The sequence below is a fragment of the Lissotriton vulgaris genome, chromosome 8, assembly GCF_964263255.1.
Source record: "Lissotriton vulgaris chromosome 8, aLisVul1.2, whole genome shotgun sequence".
Classification (NCBI taxonomy): domain Eukaryota; kingdom Metazoa; phylum Chordata; class Amphibia; order Caudata; family Salamandridae; genus Lissotriton; species Lissotriton vulgaris.
The window spans coordinates 342,315,039-342,334,307 of record NC_141696.1 but is presented as its reverse complement, the minus strand read 5'-3'; the positions used below and the strand labels follow the sequence as shown (position 1 = coordinate 342,334,307).

Here is a 19,269-nt window from a genome sequence, read left to right as displayed (position 1 = left end):
TATCTTTCCATTAACGTTCATTGTCTTTTGGTGCATTTTATCCACTTGGAATGCCATCCTCAGACGGTGCTGTTACCACTCTCTTCCCTTTTTTCCACTACAAATAGGTAAATGTTTAGTTGCCATGTTTATGGTATGTACTGTTTATTTTTGTGTATCTTTTTACCCTTGTATCCTGTTCCACTTCCATGTTTTTTAGTTTGTATCCTCTTCCTTCCTTTTGCTCTTATCTTTTTTCTCTATATATTCTTAGCTTGTTTGCCTTCTTTTATATATAATCCATCTCATGACCATTATTGATCAGTGTTTTTCCTCTATTTTGTTTGCTCACTATAATTCAGGGTTTTATTTGAAATGTCAAAGATTTAAACAAACTTACAAAAATATAATTCTCTCCCACCATGCCTAGTATAAACATGACTTAGGGGGTGATTATGATGGTGGTGAACCCGACACCGGAAGGCTGCCGGTGGTGGTCTCATCGCCATCATGCGGCCCATTAACGTCAGCCAGATCAAGTGCCACATAGTGCAGGTAAATACAAAACCTGCTTTTTTCCATTGCAGCCAGCAGCACACGCCGCAATGGAAAACATGCACAATGCGACCGCCACAGTGGTGGTCGCATTGTAATTGGGCATGTGGGACCCTCAACACTATGTTGGGCGGTCCCCATCTCTGTTAGGGTGGCGGGCGGATGTGAGTCTGCCCACGATCCTAATCAGGCCCTTAGTATGCAAGAAACCCATCTTACAGAAGCCCTTAAACTTATATGGTCTATCATGGGCACAAGAAGGGTGCTATTGTTCCATGTAGGAAATATTTAGATGTTAATTTTATTTTTTAGAAAATAGATAATAAAGATATATGGATGATGCCCAAGCTTAGTGTTAACAACATTTCTTTTGGCCCCAATCAAAATGATTTCTTGTTTTGACCAGACATTGAAAAACATGTATTCATTATGATATCTTAGGAGGTGACTGTAACCAAATTATGGACCTGATTTTAAATAGAAAAAGAGGCAGTAAAGTTTGTTCCACACAAAATGCACAACAAATGTTGTTCATTTACATCATATAGATTCCTAATAAATTCCTGAAGACTATGTGACCACACATCAAGAGAATATACTTTTTTTCTCACCATCCCATGGCTATCTCACTAGATTAGATCATTTGTTTTTTAGTAAACATTTATCCAAAAATCTTTTTTAAGTTGCAGTTGAGTCAATTTTGATTTCAGACCAGGCTCCTATTGTGGCTGATTTTGATGTGTGTCCTGTTCATAAATCAACTAATGGAAGGAAATGCAACAATACCTTGTTATCAGATGTTCTCTTTCTCATTTTTTGCTTTAATTTCTAAATTCTTTCATGTTCATAATGACCTCACTATCTTAACTCAATTATTATGGGATACTTTTAAAGCAACTGCATGTGGATTTATTATTGATTATGTGTCCAAGAAAAGGAAAATTTACTCCGAAATTATATTAATTCAGTGGCTAGTATTAAAACTAGTAACATCAGTATAACTCTTCACATTCAAATTATATTTTACATGATCTAGGAGTGGCAAAATTACAATTAATTAACATTCCCACTGATAATGCCTCTGCCTACGTGCTTATGAATAGTACTTGTTACTATGGAGGTTATAATATAGTGGGAACATTTCTGTCAAATTATCTTAAATTAGGAAAGAACGTACCAAAATAAAATCTTTACTTATAGTCAAGGTCTCCCAATATTTGAAGATACTGATATTCTTGGAGAATGTGTACAGTTTTATAAGTATTTATACACCCCATTATCCACTCCTTTAGAATCACATGTTGGCTCAATTTAAATTCTATTAGCAAATCAAGCTGGAAGCTGTGCCTGCTGTTAAGGTAGGCTGGTCCAGCGTTGTGGAGTGCTTTGTGTGCGTGGGTGAGGAGCTTGAAAGTGATCCTCTTGTTGACGGGGAGACAGTGTAGGTCTCTCAGGTGGAGGATGATGTGACTGCGGCGGGGGACGTTGACGATCAGTCGGGCGAAGGCGTTTTGGATGCGTTGTAGTCGTCGTAGGTGTTTGGCTGGGATTCCTGTGTAGAGTGTGTTGCCATAGTACAGTCTGCTGCTGACGAGGGTCTGTGTCACCGTTCTTCTTGTTTCGGTCAGGATCCACTTGTAGATCCTGCGGAGCAGGCGGAGGGTGTTGTAGGAGGAGGAGGAGACGACGCTGACCTGCTTAGCCATGGAGAGGGAGGAGTCGAGGATGAATCCTAGGTTGCGTGCATGGTCGGTGGATGTTGGTACTGTTCCCAGTGTGGTCGGCCACCAGGATTCATCCCAGGCTGAGGGGGTGGGTCCGAGGATGAGTACGTCCGTCTTGTCCGAGTTCAGCTTCAGACGGCCGCTCCTCATCCAGTCAGCGACGGCCTTCAATCCCTCGTGGAGGTTGGTTTTGGCAGTGTGAGGGTCCTTGGTGAGGGAGAGGATGAGCTGGGTGTCGTCGGCGTAGGAGATGATGTTGAGGTCGTGCTGGCGGGCCACTTGTGCGAGGGGGGCCATGTAGATGTTGAACAGCGTCGGGCTGAGGGCTGAGCCCTGGGGGATGCCGCAGATCATGTCGGTGGCTTCCGATCGGAAGGGTGGGAGGCGGACGCTCTGGGTTCTGCCGGAGAGGAAGGATGTAGTCCAGTCAAGGGCCTTCTCTTGGATTCAGGCTTCTAGGAGGCGTGTCTTCAGAGTGCGATGGCAGACCGTGTCGAAGGCGGCCGACAGGTCCAGGAGGATGAGGGCTGATGTTTCGCCGTTGTCTAGTTGGAACCTGATGTCGTCTGTGGAGGCGATGAGGTCTCCCCATGCACAAAATTGTTTTAAAACGCTGGTTCTGTATACATCCGGTTATTACTAAGATAATAGTTCCGATTTTTGTGTGATTACCACAGATTTGCTATTTATTATTATTTATTGTACTGATTATAAATTGTATTCAAATATTGATGGTATGGTTTTCACTGATGTCGTAATATAATGTTTAACTTCACATATATAATTACATAGGTATTGTAAGGACGTGAGACTGTTCTAGCACAGGGGCCACTGTATATTAAGCTATCCTGAGGTTCAGGTGAATATGTGCTTCAATTGGACCTTGTTGACAATATGGCTGAGATTAAGTTTCAGCAGAACCATCAATTTGCAGAACTTCCACACAACCTCTAAACCCTAAGGGGGATATGTACAAGGAAGTGGAGGAGAGAGGTGTTAGCTTCCTGTTTTAACGCCTCACTGCTCCACTTCTGAAATGAAAGGCTGCACCATATTTACAAGAATGTGGTACAGCCTTGCATTTCCTCCTGCGATGGCACTAAGTTTAGCAACTTAGCACCAACACAGACCGCCATGAACGGAGGTATAGCAGTGGCGTTTAGGGACAAGTGGACCTTTCGGCGTGGGGAGACCACAGGAATCAGAGCAGGAGAGGCTCTCGACTTCTCTATTATTATCTCGCCTCATTTCATGCTGGGTGGCACTGTGGTATATAGGCCCCAGGCCCCACAGGAGCTTTCTTGAAGGCCCTTGTTTAAGTTATTGTCCCTCGGGTGCCACAATTTTCTAATTTTTATACTTCTTGGGGATTTTAATATCCATATGGATTGTGCAGAGGTGAGTGACACTAGGGAGCAATGTGATACACTGACCCTTGCCCAGCTTACTCAATGGATTAATTCCCCCACGCATCCGGGAGGGCATACTTTAGATCTGGTATGTTGCAATTTTCCTCTATGCATTAAAGAGACCCTCCAAGTAACTTGGTCAGACCATTTTCTGATCGAATTCTCATGGACCAATCAGATGCCCTATGTACCAAGTAGGCACGTTCAAGGAAGACCCTCACATAGAATTGACCCTTCTGCCCTAAGCTTAGCTCTGTTAGACTCTTGCCCTCCTTCTTGCACAAATCTGGGTGGATCAGTGGAGAACTTCAAGAGTTGGATCTCGCAGGTGGTGGAACACCTAGCCCAGCCAGCTTCTTTAAGCGGGTTAGAATCTCCCCCTCCAAGCCTTGGTTTTCAAGTAAAAAAGATATTGTAAAAAATTAGAATGAAGCTGGAGATTGGCCTACTGCCCCTTGCGCAGAAAGCATACTACGCCTCCATACTTTGGGCTAAAAGCCCGCACTATGCACAACACATAGCCCAATCCAGAAATAATGCCAAGGAGATTATCTCAATCGTTCAAGTTTTGTGAAACCTTGCGCAGAGGATATTTCCCTACCGTCTTCGGCTATATGCTGTGAGAAACCCTTGAGTTTCTTTATCGATAAAATCCAGGTGATACAAGCTAGTTTTGGGCCACCTAATACTGACCAGGAAAGTCTACTCCCACTGAACATCTCTGGTTTTTAGCCTGGTTGCCCACAGCTCGTCTATCTCCCTGATGGAATTCTCTGCTGTCGTTCTTCAAGACCAACTGATTATCCTGACATCACTGAAATCGGGCTCCCCAGCTGATCCCTGTCTAGCTCGGCTGTTGGCCGCTGTTGCAGAAGTGGTTAACCCAGAGGTTAATATCCTTATTAATATTTCCCTCCAATCCTCCACTGTTCCACTTGAGTGGAAGCAAGCCAAACTCCTCCTGCTTAAAAAACCTTCGCTAGACTCCGCTAACCCTGACAACTTTCGCCCTGTTTCCCTTCTCCCGGACGTGGCTAAGGTTTGTGAAAAAGCGTTTTTTAAGCAGCTAGCTAATTTTGTAGAAACTTCTGGATCGCTCCATCCTGCTCAATCTGGGTTCAGAGCTACATATAGTACAGAAACTGAGCTTGTGGAAATAACTGAAGCTATCAGAGAGTGTTTGGATGGGGGCGGGAGAGTGGTTCTGATTTTATTAGACCTCTCTGACGCCTAGATACGGTGCCTCACTCCCTGCTGCTACTAGCCCTCCTCCCAAACATTGGAGTTACGGGCCTAGCGTAGAATAATTGGATCAAGTCATTTTTGGCGGATAGATCACAGCAAGTGTGGCTTCCCGCTTTTTCATCTGCCCCTCAAAAGGTGACTACTGGAGTGCCGCAGGGTTCCACTCTGAGCCCCCTACTTTTTAACTTTTATGTCACCCCCTTGATTTATCTTGCTGAGGGGCTGGGAGCTAAGATCATCGCTTACGTGGATGATACCCAGCTCCTCTTCACCTGGAAAGGTACTGATACTTCCCCAACTCAAGCTAAAGACTGTCTTACAACAGTATTTAAATGTCTTGCATCAGCTCAGCTAAAGTGTAATGAGGATAAGTCAGAGGTTCTCTTATATGGATCCTTTCCTCAGCATTTTAGGGAAGCTCTTTGGCCGCCAGATTACCCCTACCCAGTTTTACAGGACAGGCAGTTAAGAACTTGGGAGTCTGGTTTGAGGAGAATCTTTGGGTCTCTACGCAAAGAAAGAAACTGGCAGGTCAGTGTTTTGGCACACTGAAATCTTAGGAAGCTCCTGCCATTACTACCCAGGTCGGCTAAGGAGATGGTCACTCGTGCTCTGATTCTCAGCCACCTTGACTATGCCAACGCACTTTATATAGGCCTACCAGGATAACAGGATACCAGCTCAATAAACTCCAAATAGTACACAATGCAGCAGCCAGAGCTTTGATGGGTATCCCGGGCAGGTCTAGCGTAAAAGAACATTTGCATGATCTGCACTGGATTCCAGTGGCTCAAAGAGTCAAATTTAAGGCTCTCACATTGGCCCATTCAGCACTTCATGGATCTGGTCCGCTCTACCCAGTTTCTATTCCCCCTGAAGACACCTCCGCTCGCCCTCACAGTGCCTGGCATTGATCTCTCGCTTTCGGCTCGTTAGAGTTTGAGGGAGCTCTCTATCTTTTAACACAGCCAAAGCTTGGAACTCCCTTCAATTTGAGTTACGGAATATTCATGACCCCGTTTATTTAGGAAGAGATTAAAAACTCTACTGTTTATTTAATCGGCAGTGACGCAGAGTTCCCCACAGTTTTTTAATTGGCTCCCTCGCCGGGACACTCATGAGTAGCCGTGCGCGATACAAATGCCTGTAACATAACATAGCATAACATAACATAACAGAGTGCAAGGGTGTCTGTGTGCAGGGAAGGATTGCTTATGTTTAGGAAGGTGTACCTTCCTGCACATAAACAATCCTTGAACTGCCATTCTGTCACTTTCATGCATGCTGCTTCATGCAGCACACATGAAAGTGACAAAATTGAACTTTAAAAAAAAGTTTTTTTATGGACAGGAAGGAACACCGTTGTGTACACAAACAAACAATGGCATTTTGCTTTTTCCATGTGAGCTGCACAAATAATGCATTTCTCCTCGTTTCACCAACTTTAGACCAGGTTTTACCTGGTCTTAATTTTGGCGCTGCCTCCTATGAGCGCCACCCTTGTACATAGGGGGCAGAGTCAAAATGAACGCCCACCGTAACACCCACAGTCCACCCATTTCACGCTGTTCGTAGCATGAAAAGGGGCCTTATGTACAAGGAAGCGTTAAGCCATGTTAAGTAGCTTAATGCTGCCTTGTACATAAGGCGCAGCCCCTATTGCAACCACAATGTCACTATAGGTGACGTTGTGATGGCGTTAGGGGCTTGTACATATGCCCCCTAAGTCTCTTTTGATTAGGGAACATACTCTACCACCCCAACAATTAGCTGAGTCACCCCAAAGTAGCCCAGCATGCTCTCAATGGCATATTTAGTGTCCACCACTGTAGCTGAGAAAAAACGTCACTCTGGCTGTATACAGTCAAGTGCTGGCCCCTCTGAGTGCTGGCTCATCTGTCTCCACTGAAGGGGCAATCCATGCACTATCCATTTGGGAAAGTCACCCAATTCAAAAGCAATATGTCTGTCATTTGTCCAAATTGATCATAAGAGGAAAGTATGAGATGAACCAAGCAATCAGCACCCATGTTGACTCTAGAAATATTTCCTTAGGTTCCCATGGCTGGTGACCAGCAGGCCTGTTCTGGGCTCAGTGTGGTGCTTGAAACCACTCCTGCTGAACATACCTGTCTTTCTCCATGAACTTTCTGAAGTCTTTCTGGGGTGGTTTGGGGACCACGCTCAAGCACGAGCAGAGGGAATCCTCTTCAGAGCCAAAGCCGTGGTAGGGTGGAAACTTCCTTACTATTGTTGGTGGTGGGGGAGGTCTGCGCTGCACTGGTGTGAAATCCTCTGTAACAGTAAAAAGAAACAATGTCAAGAGAGGAATATTTTACTTAATAGTAGCATGCACATAAGTTACTTTGGAGACACAAGAGCAGCTGTTACAGGAGTACAGTAAACGTACATTATCCAAACCTTCTAACTACTGGTGATGTGGGGAAAGACAGCAATCACACATTCGGTTCAAAGGTTAAGAGGGTAGGGGCCTTCTCTCAGGGGTAAAAGCACCTTCTAAGAATCAAAAGCCTCACGTATATTTTATCTCCAGCTGATCCACTGTATGAAATTGTTCTTGGTAAGTAGGCACTGTACTCAAGAACACAGTGACGCTGGAAGCAGGGGTGCAGCTGGGACTCCAGCGCCCCCAGAGATCCTAGAGAGAGCTCGGCCAGGCAATGAATGATAGTGAATACTATACTGAAGTGCATTCCTTTTGTTTTTTCGCAGCCATTGGTGTGTGTTGCAAGACAAACGTCAGAAGGTCACTGCTCCTTTATTTGTCAAATAGTTTACATTTCTTTGGCAAAACAGCAAGGGGGGCATTTTTAGGTCTGGTGTTAGCCAGCACCTTTTGATTTTTCTAAACTTACGCATACTTTTAACATAATTAGTTATGAGTGGCTTTCAGCCAGCCTCTTCATCCTTTGGTCTGTTATTGTGCCATTGACATGCATCTTCCACCCACTACAACCTGCATCATGGGGAAGTGGGTCAGCCCACTTCATCCACTGGCTAACTTCACTGTTAGTGACAGAATCCTGCTCATATACAAGGAACGCATGCACACACACAAAGTAGTTACTTTCAATGCCAGGAACTACCATGGTAATCTGTGTGTTTGAGATCAAAAAACATGTTTTGCTTTAGGTAACTGTTGGTAATTGTATTGTCAACATTCAGGCAGCTCCCTCAAACAATACCATTTTACAAAAACCATAACAAAACAAACACGCATTGGCAAAGCACAAATCTGCCCACGAACACCAGAGCTATTGGATTTGCCTATCCCTGTTTAACTTACTGGGTGTAGGGCGAGCCAAAGCGTGATGTGATGTTAAAAGTCTAAAAGACGCAAAATGTAAAATACTTTTTGGTAGCTGCCTTCCTAAAGCATACACATATTTCAAAATATTTGCTTAACATTGGAATAAGAAAATAAGGGCCAGATGTATCAAGGCTTTTGCGACTCGCAAACAGCCTTTTAGCATTTTTTGGTATGTAATAAATAATCGCAATTTAAGGAATCACAAAAAGATTCCTTATTTTGCCATAGCATTTAAGGAATCACAATGTTTGCGATTCCTTAAATGATATGTATGTAACATTTTGTAATTGCGAATTTGTGTTAAGAAATCGCTAATTACCACCAACTTGTAGTTGGTGGTAATTTGCGATTTCTTGTAAAAATGCCCTATTTGGCATTTGTGAGGGTGGCATGTGACACACATACATGCCCATAGGGCATGTATGTGTGTCACATGCACACACATGTGAATTTCAGGGGTGCAGCAGGGTGTCTTTGAGACACCCCTGCACCCTTGAAATAATTCTCAAATTGCGATTAGCAAATTGCGAATTCGCAATTTGAAAATTATTGCACTATCATTCCTATGGGCCTCCTGGCCCATAGGAATGCATTGGAAATTATTCTTTATTTGTGAATTCGCAAAATGCGAATTCGCAAATAAAGAATAATAAGGAATCGCTAAAAAATAGCGATTTTGTACATACATTCCATTTTGCGAATTCTAAATAGCGATTCGCAATAAATCGCTATTAAGAATACGCAAAACGGAATCTTGATACATCTGCCAGTAAATCTATTGCCCATTAATAGTAAATGGTAACAAGCCCCAAAGAATTCTAGCAGGATCAAAACAAACACAAACACAAATAAATGATTTTCTTTGTGGGCTGTACACAATGCTAAGCGAAATCTGAATTGTAACGGACAGTGAAGTTTTATTGGGAGACCAGTATGGAATCGTCAAAGCAAGCAGGATGCATTTTCCTATTATACTTTTCCAGGCCAGGCAGGTGGATATGTCGCAATCACATGTAGCTTTCAATTGACCAAGATATTGGAAATACAAAATTCACATTCATTTCACATTTTAGGTGGAGTTGAATAATTAGCATGTTCAAAATGTGAATTACTAAACATCCTACAAAAAAATAGTGACTTAATTTTAGTTGTAGGTCGGAACCACGCAGGCATCTTTACTACGCATTCCTTTACCACGCAAGTCGTTACAACGACTTCCCTTAGGCAAAGTGCTGGACTTTGGAATAGTATAATTTACTATTCCAACTCCAGTCTGCACAACAGTAGTGACAGGGTTGGGCTTAAAGTCCAACATCAATCGAATAACGCTTTCTTTAAGGCAAGTCACTGTAATGACTTGCATGGTACAAGAATGCGTTGTAAAGACACATTTGTTCTTCGGATCTTTTTGTTGTATGTGTGGGTGGGTTGGAAATCCAGTTATCCTACTTTCCCTATTTGAGCTTTCCACACCACCACACAGACCAATTGCTTGAAGGAGGGACTGGCCAAATGGTAGTAAACTAGGAGTGGTGACATTTTAAAGAAACCTAGTATGGTTTTTGTATTATCTTTTTTAATTAAGATTCCCTCGCTTTTGTAGCTGAGGAGTAATCTTTCCAGAATTAACAGAAAGTGGCAAAGAAAAGATGCAAATTGCTGCACATTGTAAGCACCAAATTCTATCATTTGCTTCAGATAGCACTTAGGTATCTTATTATTCTTGCATATTTCATCAACAGCTAACACCTACATGATTCTGCAGACACTTTAAGGAACACTACAGCAGCCCAGCTCCCTCCACATCATACCCCTCCCCAATAAGGAAACTCCCAGCCCTGTTTGCTTCTGCGGCCAAGCCATGGAAGCGCTCCCCTCACTCTCCTCCACTAACCACCATTCCATTAGCCTGTTCTCGACCCAGCTCTATGTTGTCCCCTAGCTACATCCATGTTTTATATGTTCCAGTATCTGCAATGGGTACTGCAGGCTTATGGCTTGTTAAGGAGGCATATACATATGCGCATCAAAGCAAATCCAACACTATATGTGCCATATACAGAAACAGACAGACAGATGAATGGCCAACAGGTATTCGCTTGAACATTCCTGCATGCTCACTCGTCTTCAACATCTACCTCCATCATCAATCACATGTGAAGGCATTTCCGCAGGAAGCTTGGTGGAGCTTTGTAAGCACTTCTGCAAGAACGGGCAGGCCATCCAGTTGGATCAACTCTGCAGCTGAGGAGGTTGTGGGTAGACTGTTCCTGCTTGTTAGATTTGGGGGTCTCTAGTTGGCACAGGTAGGTACTTGTGACAAATAGGGACCCTTGTCTCTAGTCGTGATAAGGGGATTACACTCCTGAAATAACCCAAGCTCACCCCCTTGGTAGTTTGGCACGAGCAGACAGGCTTATCTCTGAGGCAGTGTGTAAAGGATTTGTGACCACACACAGTAACCTAGTGACAACACTACAAATGGACACCTCACCAGATTTTTATATCAAAAATAAGTATACTTTATATAGAGTTACAACAAGACAATAAACGACAAAAATACACAATACTGTTACTTTAAGATGGTAGATTTAGCTTAGTTAAGTTCAGTTCTTAAGATGTGACACTTTGCGTCAATGGACCTTAGGTTGCGTTGCGCTTCCACGACAAGCAATGTCGCAGCGAGGGAAATGCGGCAAAGTTCAAGTACAAAGAAATAAAGACGTGAAGATCTTCCAGATGCGGCACACTTCTCCGGGGATGCGAGAAGTTCTCGGTTCGATGCGTGGTCTGCAGCGGCGACACCCTTATTCAGCGATGCGACGGCAAAAGCTCCAACTGCGACACTCTTCTCCCATGATGCGTGAAGCTTCCGCGCAATGCGACAACTACAGCAGCGACATCCACGATGCGATGGCAGCAGCTCCGACGGCGGCGCGCCTCTCGGGGATGCGAGGAGCTTTTCTTCGATGCGGTGCAGTGTGACAGTTCCAGCGGTGACACCCTCCTTCGGAGTTGCGACGGCTGGCACAGTGATGGTGACACTCTCCAACCTCATTGCAAGACTCTTCTCTCAATGCAGTGCAATGCGACAGTTACAGCGGCGACAACCTCCTTCGGAGTTGCAGCAGCAGCGGCGACACGCTTCCTCTTCATTGCGGGACGCTCCTCTCAATGCGGTGCAATGCAACAGGTCCAGCGGCGACACCCTCCTTCGGAGTTGCGACGACAGGCACATCTACGGCGACATGCTTCTTCCTCGATGAGTCGCGCTTCCAGCTCCTTGCGACACGCAGTTCTTCAGAAGGCCCAAAACAGCAGCAGGCACTTCCAAAGAACTCTGGGGAGCTGGGGGAGAAGTATGTTGTCCCTGAGACTTCAGCAGGAGGCAAGCTCTTTTCCAAGCCCTTGGAGATCCTTCACAAATTGAAAGTAAAGTACACAAAGTTCCTTTCTCCTTCCTTTGGCAGTAAGGCAACCACTGCAGGCCAATCCCCCAAGCAGAACTTCAGCTTGGGAATAGTCTCTCCTCAGTTTCTTCAGGTTCCTCTCCTCAGTAAAGGTTTCTTCTTGTAGTCCAAAGTGATCTAACTTCATGGGATCAGGGTCTCAATATTTATATCCCAAAATCCGTTGTTCTCTGAGGGGAGAGGGGCCTTTGCCCAGTCCAAACCAGTTCTGAAACACTCTGTTTACCAGACTTCTCCTTTCCTTTCACAGAGCAGGGTAGGCATATCAGACGCCCCACAGGAGGTGGCGCCAGCATTGTGGAAGGCAAGTACAGTCCTGGAGCACTTTGTTTACAGGACTCCTTCTCTTCTTTCAGTGTGCAGGGCAGAGACATCAGACGCTCCCCAGGAGATGGAGCCAGCCTTGGGGAAGGCAGGCACAGCCCTATTCAAGGTTCAGGTGCAACTCCTCCCTCCCATCTAGATGCAGATCTCTCTATTCACCACTGGGCTGACTCATCCTGTCTCTTGGGATCCCCCACCCCTGTCACTCACAAAACCAGACAAAGGAATGCACAACCTAGCAGAGGCAGGCTTGAATGGTTAGACAAGCAAATACCTACTTTCTAAAGGTGGTATTTGCAAACACAGAATGTTAAAACCAACTTCACTAAAAGATGTATTTTATCATTCTGAGTTCAGACATACTAAACTCGAATTTCTACCATGTTCTCTGAGTCAGTTAGGATTATAAAATGTAATAATTCTAACAGCCCATTCTGGCCTATGGAGAACAGGTTACCTTGCAATAGTGAAACACGAAAATGACTATAATTCACTATTAGGACATACCACATACATCAGGGCTTGTCCTACCTTATACTTACAATGTGCCCTGCCCTTGGGCCTACCATAGGGGTGACTGATATGAAGAAAAGGGAAGGTTTAGGGACTGGCAAGTGGGTGCACTTGCCCAGTCAGCATGACAGTACCAGACTGCACGCAGGCTCTGCAATGGCAGACCTTAGACACATTTTACAAGGCTGCTTCTGTGGGTGGCACAACCAGTGCTGCAGGCCCACCAGCAGCATTTGGATTTACATTCCCTGGGCACACTCAGTGCACTGTACTAGGGTCTGACAAGTAAACCAAATAGCCAAACATGGAAACACTGATTAATACATCAATTTGCAATAGGGAGCACGTGCACTGTGGCACTGGACAGCAGTGGCACAGTGCCCAAAGCATCTGACACCAGCACAAATACATGAGGCAACAGCAAAAATGGAAGTGAGACCCACGCCAATGATGCCAGGTCTAACACTGCTTCACCAGGGTAAGGCAAGCTTGGCTTAGCGCCTATGTTTTTGAACCTCTGGGTCTACACACAGGGATAAAGGTCAGCCGTCTGACACCCCCCAGATGCAAGGCAGACTGGAGAATTATAGTATTAGCACACAGATAATCAGCATTCCCAGCCCAGCGTGGAACAAATGCGGAGGCATGAAGAGAGGTCCAATGAAGTCCTGCTTTGTCCTAAGGAGGAGGACTGAGTCAGGACAGACTCAGTTTGGTACCAGTAGCTATTCACTGTATGCCATTGTCAAGTGGAGTTGTTATGTTACACAAACTCTCTAGGAAGGACGCATCTAAGCTTGACACCAACGGGCAAAGTCATCCTGGGGAAAGGACTGGATAAGACAGCCCTCTGACCAATGAAACGGCGAAAAACTGAAAATACCCCCCACTTCACCAAGCATGCAAAGTGAGCAAACCTGGCCCTGCTTAGAAGAGTTCCTTCCACCCTTTCATCCTTCTTCCCTCCACCCAATCAGCCATCTTTTCACTCTTCAATCTATTCACCTGTCCATCCCTCTAGCCCTTCCCCTTTCAATCCACCCACCCGTTCCCATCCACCCTTAATAATTTCCATCCATCCACCCACTCATCCTTTCTCTCATCCATACATCAATATATTAATACATTCATACATATGTGTATTCATTCACTCTTTTTTATCTTTCCATTCTTCCATCCTTCCATCCACCCTTTAACTTGTTGATCCTTACAATATTTCACTCTTCAATCTCTCCATCATTTCATTCCTCTACCCATTCATTCTTTTATCCTTCCATCCTACTGTCATCTTTTTTCTTTTTTTCCTTCTTTCCCTCCATATTTCCTGCCTTTGTGCCACCATTTCGTCAATTCATTTTCTTTCTTTCCCCCTTATACCCATCATTTGTCTCTCATCATTGCTTCTGCTTTCCTACCTTTCTCTCTCTTCCTCATTTTTTTTCTCTTTGTCCCTCTGCCTGTGTTTTACCTATTACCATCATTTCTCTTTGTGTCTGTAAATGTGCAGTTCACCCTATGGCGCATATGCCTCTGACCTGTTTTTCTCTAATAGTGTTTTTATGAGTATTCTGTCAGCAGACGTGCAAACAGAAGAGGTCTTACGCCACTAGTTACTTTTTAGGTGGGATGCGGTTCACCAGCCCCTTGGGCCCAGTGGCACCCTAAGCTTACGCTGCTAGAGTGGGGGTTCCCTAGGCCAAAGTCTCTGACATCAGACCAGAAGAGAGGGAGGAGCTACTGCTTTGTCATGTTTTTCAGGCCTGCAGTCGTCTTAGCATACCCGATGTTCTTGATAGATGTGTGTTAAGGCACATGACCGTCTATACATGTAGTCAAGTCAAGTCAAATTATTTTTTTCCAAGAAATAAATTCTTACAGAAATGCAGCATGGTTTTCCAATTCATTAATATACTGCATATAGAAATATCATAAAATCTCCAATGGATGAAACTAAGTCACATCAATACAACCAGCACTTAACACCTAAAAACGAATAAACATCAATGTATAAAATACCTTCTCAAAGAAAGGACATCTTGGAGGGGTCTGCTTAAGCCTATTTATACCATACATATCAAATTTAAGAAGTGCATCAATTTGGGCCTATTGGAATAGAAAACTAGCTTCAGTTACTTAAATGTGTACTAAAGTGCATTGTGTAAACCAACCGGTCATAAACCGGCAAGGTGACGATCCATAATTATGACACCTTTTAAAGTGCATCTTGGATGGATCTACAGCAGAACACTTCCATGGGCATATATATCATATTCAGATAAGAACCACTGGCCCTGTTAAAAATAATCAGCATAAAGTTACAATTACATCTGTGATAAAGTGTGTTGTGCAGGGGAAGAATACATAACGCCTTAACCCTTTCGATGCTGATGACGAGCTCATCTCGTCATCACCCACGGGTGTCGTGTGCTGATGACGAGCTGAGCTCGTCATGAAACATGTAAAATCTGAATGTCCAGCACAGCGCGAAAATCCCCGCAGCAGCCATGTGGTTAAAACTACCCGGCCATAATAAAGGGCTCGGTTTATCCCAGACCATCCTCCTATTTTGATATACATAGTCTCAATTAGTTGAACAACCATCCCTAAATCCCAAAGCTGGACATTGAGTGCTATTATGGGAAACATCCTTTACAACAAAACTTTTACCACGCAGTGCTTTTACATCGCAACTTTTACAACGCAAACCATTACAACACATTGCCCTGGGGGGCGCTCTAGGATAGGGAATAGATTTAACTTACTATCCAACACCTTCCCTACTATCCACGGGGACTGGAGTTGGAATAGTAAATTAAACTATTCACTATCCAGCACCCCTCAACACTATGCTTTGTAAAGGCATGCGTTGTAAAACTTGCGATGTAAAAGCATGCGATGTAAAAGCATGCGTTGTGATGTCATACATCCGCTATTATTCTAGAGCAGCTCAGGAGGGGAAATCCTGGCATTAGATTTTGCACAAATATTGGCCGATATGAATGGCTACATCTTGATGTTTCAAACCGCACACCAGATTTATACCCATTTCTCTCTTCCATATTCTTTGAACTTGTAGTTATTGCAGGCCTGTCAGAGGGAGGTGCCCAAGGGGTATGTTTCCACAAGCCCTTCCCCTTTGCAGTGTGTGCTGATTTCAAAGAAAGCCTGCCACCTATTACCGACAAGGCCTCTAATAACGCTAGCTGTGGGCAGGCGCAGTATCTGCTATGCCTTCTTTTTGCATGGCATAGTTCTTTACATTTTGAAATAGATGTTCCTGCTTTTGGCAATCCTGACGTTAGGATCCAGGCCCAGACATGCTTGAGTTAGATGCCTCCCACTGTAAACCCGTGGAGCCTGGAAGTAAATGATCCTCTACCTCCCCATGTAATAATACATGTTCAATTCCTGCAGAACAAGGTGCCTACAGCAGGTTTTCAGCTGCTGTTTGAATGAGAACGTGCTCTAAGCATTTTTTTTCTTTCTGATATTCTGAGCCGGATGGTCCAGTCCGAAAAAGTGATCGCGTTAGACAGAGGTCGTGCCAGTTACTGCTGCATTCATTCACAAACGGAATTGTGTGCTTCTGGGCCTCAGAGTTTTCTACATAACTATCGATTAACCATACTTGCCACATAATCCACCATCCGCTGCCTAATTTTCAGATTTCGAGCAAAAATAAATGTTTCCAGCTCACATGCATCAAAACGTAATAAAAAATGAAAACGGAAACATGTTGCCCTCGTGGTGACGGATCATTTGTTCACCTTTCAGGACATTATTGCACATAATGTGTGTGGGGGGACGCCTACTCACTATTAGAGTGTTAAAATTACAAAACAATTATGCTTCACAATGAATCTTTTTTTGCTGTATAATTTGGTCAACTGATCTGCATAATGTAGTTCTTCAGTGCCGCATAACTCCATCGTCCCTGCCTGTGGTCCGTCTTTACAAGTCAATGTGGTTTCTCCGGTCTGCAAGAGAACACTCAGATGACACCACTTTTACACTTTTACACCACCACTCTTTTACACGGGTGTGAAACGCCATAGAATATATGTTTCAAACTGGCTTGCCTCATTACCATATGTCTTCATACTGCCGTTTCATGTAGAAGGAGGAATGTAAAATTGTGCTGAATTTGAAATAAATAAGACGATTACTGTAAATTTCGATGTCGAAATTCCAACAGACGCTGTCTTTCTGTATTTGATCAATTATTGGAAACATGTTGATAACATATTTCAGAATTCTGTTCTTTGTGTAGTAGATTTTGGAAAATAGAAACACATAAACACGTGTCTCAGCATTTACACATATATGAATGCATTGGTAAAATCGCTTTTGAAAGATTTTCAAATATTAATTAATTACAATAACTATCTTGGTGTTAACCCAAAAATAATGTGGAACTTTTATCAATGTACATGCTTGTATCAAGCCCCCTCGTGTGTTTATTGCTGCACCGGGAGAAGTTGAATTTCAAACGCAGGCAGTGCAACAGCGCCATCTGCTGAACCCGCCAATGTAATGCGTATCAAACAAACGACACCAGAGTTCATTCGCAATCCGCACCCACGGCGACTGACATTGCGCTGCCTTAAGGAAGGAAAGAAGCTCAAGCTTATTTTATTATAGTCAATGAGATCTGCATCTAAGTGACTGGAACTGCACACAGGCCATTGGGGTTTCCTGTATTCAGTTCACATCTACACGATCTCTATTCCTGTATTGCCACTTAATGAGAGCATCTTCAGGTTGTGATCGTATGAAAAAACAGGTTTACTTAAACCTGCCAAAAATAAGGTTCGGGGTGATCTGGAGAGGCGGAGTTTAATTATAATCTTACCATACCATGTGTACGACTGTTGTGCTAGCTCATGGTTCTGTGCGCCAGTTTACACAGCCAGTCAGGTTATTTATTCACTGAGACCCTCATTGCTAGTCAGTAGCGGCTGCTCCCAGTAAACAGCAGGGTGTGTGGGGAGGAGGGGAATAAAAAAAATAAAAAATTACCTGTAGGCCGGGCTGCTGGCCGGCCACCCCCGCCTTTCCTGCGTCCTCTTCCTTGCTTCTTCTCTGCCAAAGAAGCAGGAAGCACCCGGCTCCCAACCTCCTGAGAGCCAATCACAACGTTGCATGCTCTGAGCGCAATGGATCGGCACTAGGCCAGGGAATGGAGGCTTGGCATGTTCTCCATGCAGGCTGTAATGACGCCTGCAAGGAGAACATGCAAATTGTTAGGGCCTGTCAAACTTTCCTGTGCACTTACATTTAAAGCTTTGATCACATCAGCAGAGCACTGGAAAGGAATATCTCAGTTCATCAAGTCTTTCAATGGGGCACCAGGATGTCTTTCTCGCTCGCTTGCTTTCTTGGCCTGGCACATATCAACATAGTTGTGCACTGCACCTCCACTGTTCTTTTTAGGCACCACCACTATGGGCAAAAGCCATGGCGTAGGACTGGTGAAATGCTCAATGATGCTTCAACAGCATTTCTAGTTCTTTCTCAACACCCTTTTGCAAGTGGAAAGTCACTCTGTGGTGTTGCTGGTCAACAGGTGAATGTCCTCATTGAGGTCACACTTTTATTGTCTTGAGCCTGCCTAGGCCCTGGAATAATGTCAGAAATTGACTCACAAACCCAGATTGAGTGTGGAGGTTGTAATTAAGAGCTATCAGTCCCATGTCAGCAGCGGTGACAAAACTGAGTAGGCATGCACTGGAGGAGGCTCCTTGAAGAACGTGAATTGGTGCCTTATGTTTCATATGTTTCATTGTCGCCATTAATGATTGACTCTGCAACAGTTTAGAAGCAGCCCACGTATATACTCTTGTGATTGACAGGTTAGAGCATGGCACAGTAGATAGGTTGTTGAATGTTTCGACCAGCATGATGTTAATTGATGCACCACTGTCTATCATAAAGGTTATGGGGCAACCGTTGACCTTTATTGTAATCTTGGGGCAATGTGTGAATTCTGTTGTTTCATGTGGTGGTTCATCTTTGTCTTTTATTCTTTTTTGCAAACCGCCAAACCTACATGTGCCTGTCTTTCCTTGATCAATTACATTATGGTATATCCATCTTCTCCACTGGCACTTGATAATGATATTGACGAGCCTTTGCAGGATGAAAAGGGCAACAATCGACTTTGTCTGGTTTCTACTTGTCGTAACTGATGTTGCTTTTTGGCTTTGTGAGCATGGCTAGAACAGTTCTGGAACCTACTGGCATTCATTTTCTCTTCTCGCTGTTATGTAGTAAGTTACTCGTTTGCTTTGCAAACCGTTATGAAGTAATTTTCTTTACCACAACATTTGCACGTTTGTCCTATGACTGGACATTTGCCTTCATGGGAAAATGAAAACTCACATTGGAAACACAAAGTTTTCTTCTTTGTAGACATCGACTTGCATGAATCTAACTTGTACTTGTGCTTTCTTTTCATGACCAATGCTGATTCATTTTTCGCTGTTCTAGTTTCCACATCAGAAGCTTGTTGATCTGCTCTTTCCTCAGCTCTTGCAGCCATTAGTAATTTTTCTAATCTGAGCATCTCTCTCAACATGCATCTTCTGAAAGAGTCTGAAAAACAGCCATCAATGACTCAGAGACGTGTGGCTTCTTCGTCATTGAAATTCAGTAACCTTGCAGTGTTTGATAAGCACATCAGGTCTTTCAACAAACTCATCCATCGTTTCTCCAGCTTT

General features: G+C 43.9%; 1 protein-coding gene across 1 annotated transcript in view; it reads right to left on the bottom strand.

Annotated features, from left to right (window-relative positions):
• Positions 1-19,269, bottom strand: part of EFHC2 (EF-hand domain containing 2) — a 413,024-nt gene that overhangs the window by 230,160 nt on the left and 163,595 nt on the right. The window contains exon 8 of the mRNA XM_086934106.1: positions 7,042-7,207. Coding sequence (XP_086790232.1) covers positions 7,042-7,207 — 166 coding nt within the window. The remainder of the gene's footprint in view (positions 1-7,041; positions 7,208-19,269) is intronic.